This window comes from Syzygium oleosum, unplaced genomic scaffold (genome assembly GCF_021117445.2).
Source record: "Syzygium oleosum isolate NSW1041296 unplaced genomic scaffold, Sole_v2.1 Sole_v2.15, whole genome shotgun sequence".
NCBI classification, from domain to species: domain Eukaryota; kingdom Viridiplantae; phylum Streptophyta; class Magnoliopsida; order Myrtales; family Myrtaceae; genus Syzygium; species Syzygium oleosum.
In genome coordinates, this window is record NW_026607499.1 from 8,702,043 (window position 1) to 8,718,124 (window position 16,082).

General features: G+C 41.5%; 1 protein-coding gene, 1 long non-coding RNA gene and 1 pseudogene across 2 annotated transcripts; 2 read left to right on the forward strand and 1 right to left on the reverse strand.

Moving 5' to 3' along the window:
• Nucleotides 1-992: 992 nt before the first annotated feature.
• LOC115675420 (uncharacterized) lies at nt 993-4,416 on the reverse strand. The gene is made up of 4 exons (XM_030598060.2): nt 4,031-4,416; nt 3,683-3,783; nt 3,489-3,573; nt 993-1,331 (listed from the first exon to the last, which is right to left on the reverse strand). The coding sequence occupies exons 1-4, from the start codon at nt 4,265-4,267 to the stop codon at nt 1,242-1,244; spliced, it is 513 nt and encodes a 170-aa protein (XP_030453920.2). The 5' UTR covers nt 4,268-4,416; the 3' UTR covers nt 993-1,241.
• A 3,833-nt stretch (nt 4,417-8,249) lies between these two features.
• LOC130140105 (uncharacterized) lies at nt 8,250-11,150 on the forward strand. Its single transcript, XR_008818105.1, has 2 exons — nt 8,250-9,551; nt 10,309-11,150. It is a non-coding gene; the product is annotated as an uncharacterized LOC130140105 (long non-coding RNA).
• An 891-nt stretch (nt 11,151-12,041) lies between these two features.
• Nucleotides 12,042-13,798, forward strand: LOC115675421 (uncharacterized; annotated as a pseudogene).
• Nucleotides 13,799-16,082: the final 2,284 nt, after the last annotated feature.

A 16,082-nucleotide genomic window follows, 5' to 3' on the forward strand; every position in this document is an offset into this window, starting at 1 on the left:
TCACCATCCTGATGCTTTGTTGATGTTGCCTTTTAGTCAAGAGATTACGGAGATGGAAATTCGAACTGGCCCATTGTCGATTTTACTTGAAAACCAGTCCCACATTTTCAACAAAAAAGCCTCCAAATCCGAGCTTAAATAACACAGGAAAAACGCAAATCAGGTCATAAATCGAGTAAAATAATGAGCGAAACTTCAGAAGTACGGATTTTAAATTAAAAATCTTGATTCGAACAGTTTCTACTTGGAACCAGCCTTGATGATCCAGTTTAACATTAGAATGGGTTAGATTGGCCCCGCTTCAAAGTTATGATAGTTTAAAGCTTGAATTTGGTAATAAGAATCGCATGTTATCGAACTGAATGGATGATGCCATTCTTAGCTTGAACAGGATCCGATAGACAGAATGTTTTCTAGACCTCAGCACTGTTATGTCCGAAGATCTTACCGTTGACAAAAAGGATTTGCAGTCCTTGTTTTGTCCGACCTGATGCCCATGCTTAACGATGTTTGCCCCATCGGACTCCGCAGTATCACCTTCAAGTTGGGATGACCGACAGAGTGGGTCAAGAAACAAATCCTTCAAGTTTTAGTATAGCACCAAATACGAGGCCAAAACATAAGAAAATAATCCAAAGTTCGCCTTACTCCGAGGCAATCATGCTTACAATTAAAGCACGTCTCACAATTCCTGATAATGACATGAAATCATCCGTGCCTGAGAGCATTAGGCCTAAGTTGCCTGGCAAAATTATTACCAAGGAGATCATGTCGCCCAAGGACACCTACGCCTAAAATCTCATTATCCTTTATAAAATGCAGCAATGCAAAGATGCTTGGGAATGAGTGGATGCAAAGGAAAATTATGGATTGACGTGGAATATCTAAAATTTTTGCGAAGAAGAACAAGGAGGGAATTTTGAAAGTTTCTCTCTACTTTCCTCGCCCTGTACCTCCTAAACAGAGCATAAGTATCGAAAAGAAAACCAGAATTAAACAAAGGCAGAGTCATCATCAATAATTTGCTTATCACTTATCCAATGGTTGCTCATCCAGTGAAAGAAGGGAAAAGCATAATCAAATGTGGCTATTCGGTTAAGTCGTACGACAAAAAAGCTCAGCTGACTAAACCCAGAAAAAGGAGCAGGCTTTTTCCCCAAGAAAAAAGAAAAGGTTGGTGTTCAAAGATTTCCCACCAGTTGGAAGAGCCTTGACAGCGCTAGCCCAATGGACTGCAGTGATCAGCTGCAGAAGCTGAGCTTCTTCATTACCTTGGCATACGCCAAGGGCACAGTAGCTGGTTTTCGCAGCCTCCTCTTTGACTTCTTTGACTGCATCAGGACATAAGGTCTCATTAGCCTATTAACCTTTAATCCCAAGCATTGAGCATTTCAAATATGAATGGAACATGTACAAGTGGAGAAGCATGAGATGCAACAAAACTGCTCTATGAATTAAAGAAAGCTCGAGAAGCATTATATCCGTCCGATCGCACTTAGTCACATAATGGTATCACTCAGCAGACTTGATAATCATCGATTTCCACGAATAAATGCAACCAAAATGCTGTTCCAAAGTCAACAATGACATTTTCTTTTTCACGAGATCATAATTGAATGCCCCTAGAAGAAGCACTCTACTGCCATTTGGTACAAAAAGAACTGCATCTCAATGTCATCATGGCCTTTAGAACATACTGCAGTCACCTCAACAGTAAGATCTCAACCTATTTGTTACATAGAGCTAAAAGTACCCAGAATACCAGTAGCTGCTCGGGCAGGGAAAAAATATTATGGGAACAATGACCAAGTTCATCCTATCTTTGATGGTGGCAAGTGGAAACTTCATTGACAGTACGAAAATCCAGCAAAGCCTATTTCATGTTTTCCTTATTACAAACTTGTAGCAGTGACATCAAAGTACATCACATCAAAAGCCGCCCAGTGAGGCATAATAATACTGGAAATTACAATATTACAACCTGTGACTCATCTAGCAATCCGGCAACAGCAGGTCAAAAAGCAAGTAGTGTTGCTTGACCAGAAACCATACTCATTGACTGAGCCTTCGTAATAAGGTGACCTATAATTTTTCATGCAGGATGACCACCTTGCGTACAGTTTTCAAAGAATGTAAAGAAGGATAAGAAACTAGCTCACTGGAAGAAAAGTAGTTCAACAATCAAATGTCCCTTGCAACGGGCCACTGCATCCAAATTTCTCCAAGCAAACTTCACCTCTAAAAGATTAGCATCCGCAGGAATGCCAAGATGGTAAAAGCTTGACTGCTCAACAGGTCAACATAAGAGACTCAAAGACTCCACACGACAAAGGCCAATGTTTGTTGGGAAGAAGTAATTTCCATGACATAATGCTCCAAATGCGGCGCAAAGAGGGACGATTACCATCTCCATATCTTCGAATACTTAACTCTCACTATAACTAGAAAATACGTGATGTTACGCTCAAATGTAACTTTCGCTTTGGGATATCACCAAGAGGAAACCCAAAGTCCAAGCTTATTAACGTATCCAGTTGGACCCACCTTCACTCAATAGCTTAAACTAATGAGTTATGGGCCAACTATGATATATTAACTACTCTACACCAGATCAATTCTACGATGTAGGATTTCTCTAACACAACTCACATGTACATTCTAACAATCTCCCCCTCACGCGTGAGCTAAGCGTTAAGTCCGTTCCCCATTAATCCAATGGTTGGGAGCTCGCAACAGAAGCCCAACACCTTTTACCTGGGGAGATCACCAAGAGGGAGCCCAAAGTCCGAGCCTGCTAACGTAACCAGTTGGACCCACCTTCACTCAAAAACTTAAACTAATGAGTCGTGGGCCAACTATGATAGATTAACTTCTCTACATGACACCAATTCTCCGATTTGTGATTTTTCTAACACAACTCACACGTGCATCCTCACAGTCATGCTTCAGCATTGGTTCACTTCATTCCAATTCCTCCAACTTGAGGACAAATACCACCACTCCACAAGTCCTACCCACAAGGCTAACTTACAGACATCCAAAAACTACTTTGCTCCACACAAGCACCGTATTCTATCCCAAATCCTATTTTGTCGGGGATAACGATTGCATTCCATTGGGATAATAGGTACCACTGCATGCTTCTACAAAATCCGAATTATAGTCTATGTGTAATCCAATCTGGAACTTCACAAGCAAACTATCTTAGTTTTCGAGATTGCAACGAGATAGCATCCGTCAACATTTTCCAAAAGATGAATGAGATGTTCTAATGGCAAAACCAAGTGCATCTGTAATGCAGCACTCACACAAATATGAACATCTAACAGAGGACGTTTGCTACCGCATCTTTTGACACACACACACACACACATCCTACCACAAAAAAAAATAACCAACCGCATCATCAACAACTAACCGAAACTTCCAGTACTATGATTTCTTATAATAAGAATTCAGCTAAAAGCCAACAGGAAAGAAAGGCCAACCTTGAGATGCGCGTTATGGCGTTTGCCTTCCTTCCACCGTCTGATATTTCCATCATTCATCGGTCTGAATCTCGACTTGTACGATCTGAGGGATGACACACAGACAGTCCATTTACACCATCAAATAACGCAAACTGCCCCATACATGAAAGAAATCATGTAATCATCAGCAGAGAGAGGGGGGAAAACCATACGAATAGAACTTCATCTTTATCTTCTTCACTTTGGAAACCATAGGCGTCATCCGCTTCCTCTTCTTCCTCCGGTCTCGAGACGACACGTGCCGCACTTGAGCCTACTAACCACGCACCAACATCAACAAACACACTAACACAAAAAGCCTCTTTCATTTCAAAGAATCCGCTCAAAACATCTGAAATCCCTACCCCATGATCAACCCCGAACTACATCCGATCGACAAAGAAGCTCGCCATTTTTCTCTCCCCACAACCATTTCCTCCGCAGCCAAGATGGGAACAGGAAAAAACGACGGGGAAATTGCAAGAGAAGAGGAGTCCGAAAGAGACCGCATCGAAACTTACGGAGAAGTTATGAGGAAGCGAGCGGAAGCAGAGAGGCGAGTACTGCGCAGGCAGATAAGCGTTCAGGAGAGGCGCATTGCAGAAGCTCGGCGCTCGACACAGTGCGGAGGTTGCGGAGGTAGCGGGGGGCGGCCGGAAGAGGGCGGAGGCGTGGAGGAGACGGCGAGAGCTCGAGGCCGAGGAGCAGCGAACCGGTTGGATCGTCAGCGACCGAAGCTTCGTGCACCATCGCTGCATCGTCCGGCGGCTGAGACGATCTCTGCTGTCGTATTGCTTTGCTCTCTGAAACCTCGACAGGTGAAGAAGGTGGGAGACGAGAGTGAATTTTGGGGTTCGAGAAGGAGAATGGGGAGTGTTTGGTTAGCGGGTTTTGGTAATCCACGTACAAGTGATGCTCAATTGCTCATATCGAGAACTTATTTTTATTTTTATTTTTATTTTGAGAAAATTCTAAACGGGGATACAAAGCGCTTTCATTTTCTCTTTTTAAATGAATTTTATCTCAAATAAAGATTGAAATGGTCAATGAGTCAAGTCCTTGTTCGAGATTCACTGACCGGTCAAAACTTTTGCCGACCGACAAGGAGATGTATCTCAGGTATGTATTCCGGCAATCCGATCAAGGGTAAGGTATTTTAAATTTTTTTTCTCTCTCTTTTGCCATGTTCATTGGTCCGAGCCATGATTGTCCCTATTCATCATCTTCTTCGTTAATGTTGAAGATAGGCATTAGATTAATGCCGGGATCAAGTACCTTCCAGAAATCGCAACTTCCCTCTCTAACACTTCACATTTTATATGGTCACTCTCATTGCGCATACTGCAAAGGAACTCGAATCAGTTTGAATTTCAAATGTGATCGGAGTTTTTGGGGGAAAGAAGGAGACAAGAAGGCGAAGAATGGATTTGAGGGAGTACTTTAAGGGCTACGGATGAGGTGGAGGAGTAGGCCTTTCGCAAGCGGACTCGTTGCCGCCTCCTCATTTTCATTGTCTCCACTATCCTCTTCCTCGCCGTGATCGTGACCGTTGTCAACGGGACTCTCATCCATCGACGCAATAGCTTCGACGATGACTTCGCTGCTCCCGCCTCCGAGCTGACCCTTCCACCTCCCTTAAAGCTGTATGCAACATCACTTAGGGTGCACATGGCAACCATTCTGTGTCCGGGAACAGATTCTGGTCAGAAATGATTCTTTTTTATTTTGTGCCCGGGAACAATTTCTAAGCATTTGAAGGCGTTTGGTAACTGCCCAAAATTTCTATTCTTAGAATAGAAAAAGAACAGAAATGCGTTTGGTAACTATACAAAATTTCTTTTTATTAAAAATATTTTGAATTTTTTAATATTTCTTTATCTTTTTTTTTCCTTTTTTTTCCTTGGCCATGGCCGGTCGCCGGCGCCGGCGACCAGCAACAGGCCAGGGCTAGTGAGGGCTTCGCAGCCCTCGCTGCCGGCCTCTCCAGTCGCGACGGCGAGGTCGGCCTCGCCATGGCCAGGCGAGGCTCAACCTCGCCCAGATCTGGCGAGGCCGACCTCACCGTCGCCACCCCCCGCGACGGCGAGGTCGGCCTCGCCAGATCCGGGCAAGGCCGACTCGTCGTCGTCGCTGGTCGGCGGCCCGTGTGTCGCCGGCGGCGTCCCCCGGCCGGTCGCCGCGAGGGGCGGCGGTGGGCGGGAAGAAGATGAAGAATAAATAAAAAAGAAAGAAGAAAACCAAGAAGAATCAGTTCCAAAAAAATTGTTCCTGAATCAAGAAGCTACTTTTTTTTTGCTTCTTGATTCTGTTCTAAAACTGATTCTGGGATCAAATTTTTGCAAAATTGTGCCCCAGCACAAAAATTTTAACAAACGGATTTCTGTTCCCAAACTAATTCTTGGAACAAAAGAACAGAAATTTTCACTATTTGACACGTTGCCAAATAGGCCCTTCATACCCGAACTCTTACTTCTCTAGCATCTGCGCTACCAAGACACCACTGCCACTGCTCCCAAGCAGCTCTTCAAGTATTAATCTAGATATTAATCTCCTGCCTATCTTCGATCTTGACGAAGATGATGAATAGTGATAACCATGGCTCTGGCTTGGATTAAGAAAATGATGAACAGGGCAAAAGAGAAAGAAAAAAAAACTAAAGTATCTTTAGACAAAAATACCCCTAATTTGGTTGCCGGAATACGCATATGAGATGCATCTCTTCATCGGTCAACGAAAGTTTGACCGTTCAATGAGTAAGGCCTTTATTCGAGACTAAATGATCACTTTAACCCTTATTCGAAACAAAGTCCACTTCATATTCTTCTTTTAGAAAATGAGTGTATTCTTATTTGGAATTTTCCCTTTTATTTTTTTTGGCCATGCTAAAAAGGATCTCTGATAACTCTATAAAAATAGAGTTATTTTATCTACTCTAGGCAATAAATAATGCAATATTTGTTAGAATATATTTGGATTTCCTTTTATTTACTTAATTTTTCCTTGTTTATGCAGAATATTGAGATATGGAGAAAATAAGGAAAACATGGCAAAAAGAAGGAAAGGAATATGCAACCCAGAGAAGAGTTAGAAGGTGGATATCACATTGGGAATTCTGCGATTTATTCCCTAATTTTATACGAAAAAGAAGCAATTGCCTTGTGAGAGGAGTCTTGGATGTTATCATATAAATATGATAACTTGGGGGAACATGGAGTTTTTTTTAGATCGTTTTTGTTTTCAGTGCTCTGAAAGTTTTTCAAGTATTTTGAAGAGAAGACAAAAGTAGTGACAAAATTCTTGTTCTTTGATTCAAGATGTTTGGTTTAATTTATATTTTCGCTTTTTCTTCTATTATGTTCTAATTTTCTTTGTTAGAGCTACGATGTAGCCTAACCATGATGATATGAATTTCATGCTTTTTATGCTTTGCAAGTAATTTCATTCATATGAGTTATATATTATTGTGGTTAATGCGTTTAGGTGATTGGCCACCACTTGAATGATCCGATGTGCATGTTTAAGACTGAGAAGTAATAATATGCAATTGCTCCTTATAATATATAACCATGCATTAAATGTGGATAGAAATATACCATGTTATTTGTGTAGTTTTCGGTGATAAGGTGGTCCAAAAGATTCATTGTAAACCGGGAATATTCACAGATTTTAATGCGCTTATGTTTATTTAAATTCACATAGAAATATAGTGAATTGATAAACTGAGTAGGTTTGCTATACCTAGAGATAGGATAGTAAATAGACTAGGAAATTCCGCTATCACATGTTTGATATTGTTCTTGTATGCATAATGATCCGAAATTCATATCTAGTGGTTATGGTGAAATTGGATGCTCTAACATATTTTACCTTATTGATTATCTGCCTTTAGTTTAAAAAAATTTCGTTTTTAAAAATTGTCAATTTTTATTTGTTCTCAATTATATTTTGATCAGTTAGATAAATTTTAGAATTAGTCCATTTTTAATATTTAATTGGTTTATTATCATCAATCTCTGTGGGACGATACTCTTCTCATCATTATATTACTTGTTCAACACGTTCGTTGACACGTGCAGAATTTTACGAACAATTTTTTGGCTACTAAAATCTCAATGTTGTTTTTTCTTTTTCAAATACCCTTAATTACGTACATCCCTTTTGCATTTGTTATTTCTGTGCAACTATTCCCTGCTTAGGAGGACTCCCTATAAAAATAAACATTAAGAAGGGAAGAACTTATTTATATTGACGTTTTTATTGAATTTTTAATTGTTTTAAAGAATATAAAAAAGGAGAAACTAAAAAACCAAGCCTAAGCTTTCCACGTGGGCTTGGCACGACCCATCATTATCACGAGCCGTGCTTAGGATGATTTAGGTATCGTGCATGCCTATTAATAGTTACAGTGCTCAAATCTCGTATGAGGGAGATACATGTGAGGCAATCGTGATCTGTCGTTGTCCGGGGCTACAACCATGATCATATCATTGTATTTGAGGACGTTAGATTTCATAAAAATAAAAAAAAAGATGCTATTTCAAATCAATTCAGAGATTGAAAAAAGAGCGTAAAAGGACAGTTTTTAAGAACTATGGAGTATCGATGGCATTATTTAAGATCAAATCGTGGGGGACCAAAAGAAGGTAAAAAGAAAGAATAGAAAGAATCAGGCATTTTAAAATCCAATTGCAAAGGCAAACCTGGAAATACTCAAATTTGCAACAGTTGCTACGACACTCTCCATCATTTCTCCAATTATTATACACTTTCCCCACTCACTCCCCTGCATCTCTCTCTCCCTCTCTCTCTCTCTCTACGGATCCACCGCGGGCTGCTGCTCCTTCACGATCACTTCATCGTCGAACGCGCGCTCCGGCAGCTCCCTCCCGCCGCCGCCCCCGCCCTCCTCCTTCACATGCCCAGCTCTCACAGCCCCCTCGTAGTCGCTCACGTTCCCATAGATCAGCGCGGTCGCTCCCAGACCCGCCCCCAGGAACGCCGCTCCGAACGAAGCCCCTATCTCCCCGGGAACGGCGGACGCCACGGCGAAGCCGGCGCAGGCGCCGATCCCTCCGACCCACGAGTGCCACGCCGCGAAAGCCCCTTCCTTCCCGCACGGCGCGGCGTCCAGGATCAGGACCCGCCCGAACGCGTGCAGTGTCCCCGTCGACGTGCCCTGTATCGCCGCGAACAGGAGTATGTGCTCCTTCGCCCATGTCTTTTCCTTGAAGTAGAACCCCATTCCTGATGTGAGCATCGAGAGCGCGAAGCCCAGGATTTGCATTTTCACTGCGCTTGTTCGAAGCACGTGTTGGAGCGGGTGCATCAGGGGGAGAGAGAGTATGGGGAACAAGAAGTAGGTGAGCATGAGGTAGAGTATATAAACTGGCTCTAGGCATAGCTGGCCAATGACGAAGAGGACACCTCCGGTGAAAATGCACATCGTCGTGAAAGATCCCAAGCAAACGCTGACGAGCCCCCCGACTGCTTGTGGAAATGCCAAAGTGGAGAAAAAGTGGGATATTGGTGTACTGGTTGAGGGAAGTCCGGATCTTTGTGCGACGACGACGTGGAGTATTCCGACGAGCCACATGATGCCGCTGAAGATGGAGACCACCCACATACCGACCAACTTCGAATGGATGTCGAGCATGTGGTGGGTGAAGGTGGTGATGGCGGCAGAGCCTAAGGAGCCGACAGCAGTGGCGATGAGCGAGAGCCAGGCAGATGCTGCCGTCCGGAGGTGGAACTGGTATCTGTCGAGGGCAGGGCCGGTGAAGCCGCGAATCATGAGGCCGAGGTGGCGCGTGTGTGCGGCGGCGGCAATGGTGTGGGCGGCAACGATGGCGGCAATATAGGGAGGGAAGGTCCACGTTGAGTGGGAGGATCCGGTGGGGAGGCAGAAGACGAAGCCGATGACTGTCGCAGCTCCCGCGACGAGTTGTTGGTTGCGGCTGTGGTCGAGGTAGAAAGAAGCGAAGCCAAGGAGTGGAGCTGCCAGGATTAGGCCTGTGACCCAAGAAGCTGATACCCACTCTAGAGGTGAGAATTTCCATTGGCCGACGCTAATTGACTGGTAAGCTATGAGTTGATACCTGTTCTTGAGATCATATAATTATAAGTTGTGTGTACAGTGTGTTGATATAATGTGAAGTATTCATTAATTGCTCGCCTGTGGGAGCATATGATAATTGAGCAGGAGAGCATTATTTTCAACTTCATGTAACCTGGTATTCTATCTGGGTCATAGTTACTTTTCCGGTGCTTCTAGTTCCATATCCATCCTTGTTCCATCGAGGTCTTAGTTTCTTCATAGGCCTAACCTCACGCTTTGAATTCTAAAGGTAGCTTATGCAGCATAAGATTGTAAAAGAGTATGTTTGGTGCATGCAGCGAACTCACTTTCCTAATAGGTTGAGCTATGTGACATAGAGCAACTATAATATGGAGTCTCTGTCATTTGATCTTATAAGACATGATGGGAACAAATGACACTGACCCATAAGTGCGCACACACTATGTTACTGTCAATAAACGTTCCAATTATATTTGTTCCGCTTGTTAAGAAATTATTTGGCAACAGGTTTTTAGTACCTAATTGTTATAGATGATTTGAAAATGCCATGGACTCGGAAAACTATTATCTATAGTTTGCCTTTGCCATCTTGTGAGCGAAAGTTGGTTAGAATTTTCGTTTTCTACCAAGAAAATTGGTCTGAATTCCCATGAGCTCTCTCTTCAGAAAGAAGTTGCAGGAGAGTGTGCGAAGACTTACAGTGTCATTTCCTGTTCGTTACAGGCCAATCCGCTGAAACTCCTGTCCCATCCTTGAGGAGGCTGAGGTACACTTTTAAAAGTTTGGCTGATGAGGAGAGGGAAAACTATCGGCACAAAGACCGTCTGGACGAAGTATGAGCAAAGCCCGTACAAGTACCAAGAGTAGACCTCCACTTTGGATGGCTTCTCTTCGATGCTCAGATGCTCCGCATAAACTTCTCTTGCCCTCTCGATCTTCATTCCGGTGTCGTGAACATCAGGCGTCGCCGCTATATCACTGTCTGTCCTGACTTCACCAGGACCAGTCACTGATGTTTCTGTTTCCCCTCCCATTGAGTATCAGCTAATGTCCTATGGAACTGATTATGATTGGGTAATGGTCACGCAGAGAGAAAAAGAAACAGAGGAAGTGAGGAGTGGGAGAGCACTATAGAATTGGGAAGTGGACTATAAGGAAGAAGATGGTTGGAGAAAGAGAGAGACCACAGCTGGTGCGAAGCTAACGAGGGGTCAAAAGAAAAGAAAACAGGGCCTCGGTATGTATGTACATAGAGAGGGCATATCAGCATCATATTCTCTTCTTGTATACTGTCACTAACTATGCCATTAAGAGAGGGACCTTTTGGGAGCATTATGCTCTTCTTTCCTTGTCTATCTATGTTACAGTACATCTTTCCTATGTTATGAGCATTGGTTCTTGTTTCTCTTTTTTGTCACTTTTTACTCGAATGGTAGAAAGAGGATGATGGCTTATTGAATTTTGTTCAAACTCCAAACTTTAGCCTTGTTGTTGTAAGCCATCCTTAGTAAAAGTGGCCCTTTTCGTCGACACGACCTTTCTATTCGGGAATTACTAACTTATCACATCGAAAAGCTCATCGGGGCGATACCAGTCCTCCCTTTCACACGCTCTAAGAAAGGGAGTTAATTCCAAGGGAATGGCATCTCTCAAATTGCCGCCTTGTACGGCCTAATTTTGTATCAATGAACACCTCACGTTTGCTAAATGCGCGCAGGACTTACTCATAAGCTCGTGTATCAATGACAGGGTAGCAATGACAGGGTAGCAATTCGAGTTTCGTCGCACGACCTGTCCAAAATCTTTAATAGGTCTTGAAATTTGTTCCAAATATCGGGTTGGCGAGATGAGTTGTAATTTCCCGAATGAGTAACTCGAATCTCGACCAATCATTTATCAAACACGCCCGTTTCCAAATGAGTTATGTTTCCATATTATTTGACTTGTCAAACCCCTAAAACACAAGCATTCACTGTAATTCAACAATTTTTTTTTCTATATCGCTACCATGCCAAGCTTTAACTCCTTATTTTGATCTTGGTTCGGTCTTATTAATAATATATGTGGTTTAGCAGCTCCATACATTTTCTACTTTTGAAATCGAATTGGGGCGAAGGTGTGGAGTTTCTGTTACGATCCAACAGACCCCACGAGATTGAAGGAAACAAGCTCCCAGAGGATGAAGATGAAGCAACAGTAGTAGACTAGAGACGTCGTCGACGTCGCCATTCCCTTCCCCGTCCATTTATATATATATATTTTCGTGGCAAAAGAAAAAGAAAAAGAAGTTAAGTTTTAAATACCACACCCAATTCAGGTTCAACTAAGGAGATGAAGGGCAAAATATAAAAATACCTTTCATAAACATAAATCCTAAAATAGCCTTTTTCGCCAAAAATAAAAAATCATTTTGACGCTCCACTGTCTGTGTACTGGTTTCCACGGAGAGAGAGAAGATGGGGGGAGGAATGGAGGCCCACAAGAACAGGTTCATAGAGGACTGGAGCACAGCTTCCGGTGGACTCGCCGGAACCTCGCCCTCGTCGGCATCTTCGGCGTCGCCCTCCCCCTCCTCGTCTACAAGGGTATCGTCCGCGAATTCGTACGTTACTCCTTCTCCTCCTCCTCCTCCTCTCTTGATTGATCTGGGCCTTTCGGATTCGCTTGTTTGCCCTTGTTTGGATTGCCATTTGATTCGATCGCTGCGCTTGCTGGGAGAGTTAGCTTAGTGGCCTAGTTGTTGTTGGCTTTGGATTGCGCCCTGGAACGAGAAGTTGAGCTGAACACTTGATAGTGGGATTCTATGGGTTTTTAACTCTCTGTACCCTTTAATCAAGGCTAGCAATTGTTTGTTCATCCTGCGGTGGTGGATGGCATTGAAAAATTTATTCTAGTGCAGGAAATGGACATACCAGGAAGAGAGCGATACGCACGATTCGCAAATGGAATAGAGGGTAGACAGGGGAGACTAATAAGGCCATTTTTTGCAATGTGTTAAGACAGGGGTTGTTACCTATGAAAAAGTAAGTGATTGATTGAGCTTGGAGTTAGTGGATCTCGTTGCAGATACGGCGGCAGTCAAAGCTTAATGGTTATAAGAATTTTAGTGGCCTGTCCAACCGAGACAATTTTTTTCTTTTTTGCTGCTTTTGCTGATGACAATAGTTTTATTGGTTTTCTCTAGTTTAAAAAATCTGAACTTTCGGTCGTGGGAAACACGGTGTTGAGCACGGTTTTTCAAGGGCAGGGCTGGAGGGATGTCTCCTTGGAGAAACGAGATGAATGGGTCCGTTGATTATATTGAGTTCACTTGGTGAAGCATGTTGAAAGGATGGTGAAGGGGGTTTACAGCAGATTAGACATCCGAGAATACATGCTGCACACCACAGCCTATTATTTGCTATTTCTGTTTATAACTGAATCAATCGGCTAAGTGCACGAGCCTTTATATCCTTAACTTGCATTGAGGCTTTACTCTGGGAAATAATATAGTCAAAGCCAAGATTAACAGGCTCACTGGAATTTGCTTTATCACATTAATGTTGTGGAAGTTCATTTCCTTAGGTTCTTAACTACAGTGATGTACTGAACCTAACTGCTTTTTTATCTTGAGAAAGAAATAGTACTCTTTTGATCTTTTCACATTGGGTCTGGGATTATTGGAGTCGAGTCCATATAGGGCAGGTTGCTTGACCTTTGGCAAATATCTTATCTGGTGGGGAGCATGAAGAACTCTAACCACTCTATTCTGAGATTACTGTATCTTCAACGCTTGATGCGTGCTCACTAGAGACTGGCTGGCTGAAACAAATAGAGTGGATGTGATTGACATCTTGATTTTCAATCACCAAGCAATATTGTTTTATGTGTGTTTGGCTCTCCTTTGATTAATGATGGATTCTTCTGGATGCTCTTTTCAAACTGGTGATGAAACTGCATTTTGCTTGTGGTTGATTTGAAAGCAAATGAGTTGGGTTACTGATATATCTACCTTGGATGGTGTTTAACAGCATATGCAGGATGAGGATAATGGAAGGCCATACAGGAAGTTCCTCTAACTGGTTTCGAAGCGAAACGCCATAATAATTCACTGTGGATGTACTTGAACGACAAAATTTGGATCGAGTTTTTCTTGTGAATCTCTTTGCTATGTCTTTTCAGTATTTTGATGTGCGGCAGCTTAATGCTTACAGTCGAACTCTCATTCTTCCCATTTTCGTGCTTGTTCGACACTCTTTCTCTCCCGCTGTCTCTGCCCCTATGTGCATCATGTTCCTTCATTGTTTGACTCGTATTGCTACTAGAAGTAGATTGACCTAGCACTTTGATTTGCATTTGGCATGGAAGGCGATTTCTTCTTGGTCTCTGGCTATTGTGAGATCACAATATAGAGTAAAATAGAGAAGGGGACAGATGCAGGAGACAATTGCGGTTTTGTACAGTTTAGCTATTTTTGAGTAACATTAGGTGGGTTCGAAACTGCTTATGTTTAAGAACACAAATTGTTTCATAGGATAATGGGGTTTTCAGTTGATGGTCCTCATAGAATTCTTACGAATGGCCAGATATCCTGTGACATTAACCAAATGGAAAACACCATTGATTTTTGATTCATTGGAACGACTCTGAGCAGTAAGTTCTGAATAGTAACATTACAACATTGCAACAAGTGCAAAGCAAGATAATAATCTCAGGTCATACTTCCTAAAATGCAGCAAGTGGCCTTTCTCAATTCGCTTGTGGAAACCCAATTACAAAATTTGATGAAACTATATGGACAGTTATTTTCTTTTTTTTAACAATTTCTTGGGATCTTGAACGGAGGCTGTTTGTACAGAAAGGTGCATTTAAGTTCTTCGTCCATTTGGTTTATTCCAACGGAAAAACTCAGAGATACCTCCTGTTTTTCGTGAACTTTAGAAATTAGTTGGGAGTTCAATGCTTGAAGATAGCCACGTGTTGAGGAAAATAAGGAACACAAAAAAAAAAATGTTCCTCGTCTTTTCGTTTCCGCCAGAATTGATTTGGCCGAAAGGAGATGCGTTTGAGAGTGACTCGTTTTGTTTTAAATGAAGAAGCCCACGGAGGACTCGAAGATTACGACATTAATCATCGACGGCGTTTTGCCACTGTTTTGAACCTAAACATCCCGCTTTCTTTTGGCATTTTTCTCCTTAGTTTAATCAATTAGTAAGATTGAACAATTAAATATTTTTTTAATATTCGTCATATCGATATTATTATAAATACTAAGAATAGCTATAATCATCAAATATTTCCGATTCGACCAAAAAAAAATTAAATACTTTCGACTGGGCCAGGCCATTTGGAGCCAGAAAATTTTGGCCCGGCCCGAATAACGGATCGCCGTTTCAGGTCTATGAAACTAAAAAACGAGTGCTGAAAATTTAAGTATTCAATTTTAAGCTTAGACAGTCTTTGATGTTAAAAGTAGAAACAAAAATTTGTTTAATGGTAATTGAAAATTGATAAGTAAAAAAGGTAAGGAGGGTTGATTGGCGCAAACGAATGCAAAACTCGTGACCTTGTAGAAAACATATGACGTTTTACATATATACCGCTAACTTTGGTGATAACAATAATAAAAAATTGCTCATCAAGTGTTTCTAGTTTCTTGTCAAATAAGGATACACAATCACTCCTTAATAAATTTTAGCAATATAACTCGAAAGATGTTAATTATCATCAAGTGCCTTTTCTAATTGAATAAATACTTACCATATCAAGTGAATTTCCGAGACTTTAAAACCTTTAATTCAATAATAGTAAGATTATCAAGCTAGTTTAATCTCATTCGGTACTATTTCTTTTTCCTTTTTCCCGTACTTTAATAAGGTAGTTCGTGCCCTTTGCATATTCGTTTGCGATCATATTTATTTCCATAAACATCAATAACTTCATTCTATATAGGTAGGTAATTTCAACGGGGCATTAAGCCCAAAGGATAATTAAAATTGAAATAAAGGATTCTTATTTTGGAGCTCGTTTGACAAAATTGCAAAATAAGTTTTAAAAATTAATACTGAATATTGGGCGTTGAAATTTTTAAGTACTGAAAATGAAAATAAATATTTATATGATAATAAGTGATAATTAAATAAAAAAATTTATCAATTTCCAGCCAAAAAAACCTTCGTTAATTTCTTACCAAACGCGGAATAGTTCGCATTATTGAAAAGTTTTGACTATATAATTGGTTTTATCACTTAACTAATTAAGTAACCCTTCTCCATTTATAGCGTTAAGTAATTTTTTTTATTTAAGGCAACTAGATGAATTGTGTGTAGATAATTCGTGTTGTATCATGTTAATTGCGTCATGTCGAAACAAGTGTAATGTATAACATGAATATGTCTAAACTACACACATGTTTAATAAATATGTCAAACTGTCTCGACTTCAAACATGATACGCATATTATATGACTTACACAATCATCAAACATGTCATCATCCACCTGGTGTTGACACCACATC

Excerpts from the sequence above, each read along its gene's own strand:
- LOC115675420 (XM_030598060.2), bottom strand. The coding sequence starts at position 4,267 with ATGCAGCGATGGTGCACGAAGCTTCGGTCGCTGACGATCCAACCGGTT. Across the intron at positions 3,784-4,030 it reads CGCTTCCTCATAACTTCTCC|GCTCAAGTGCGGCACGTGTC; the intron begins GTAAGTTTCGAT and ends CGTGGTTAGTAG. Across the intron at positions 1,332-3,488 it reads GCCATAACGCGCATCTCAAG|TCAAAGAAGTCAAAGAGGAG; the intron begins GTTGGCCTTTCT and ends GTCCTGATGCAG.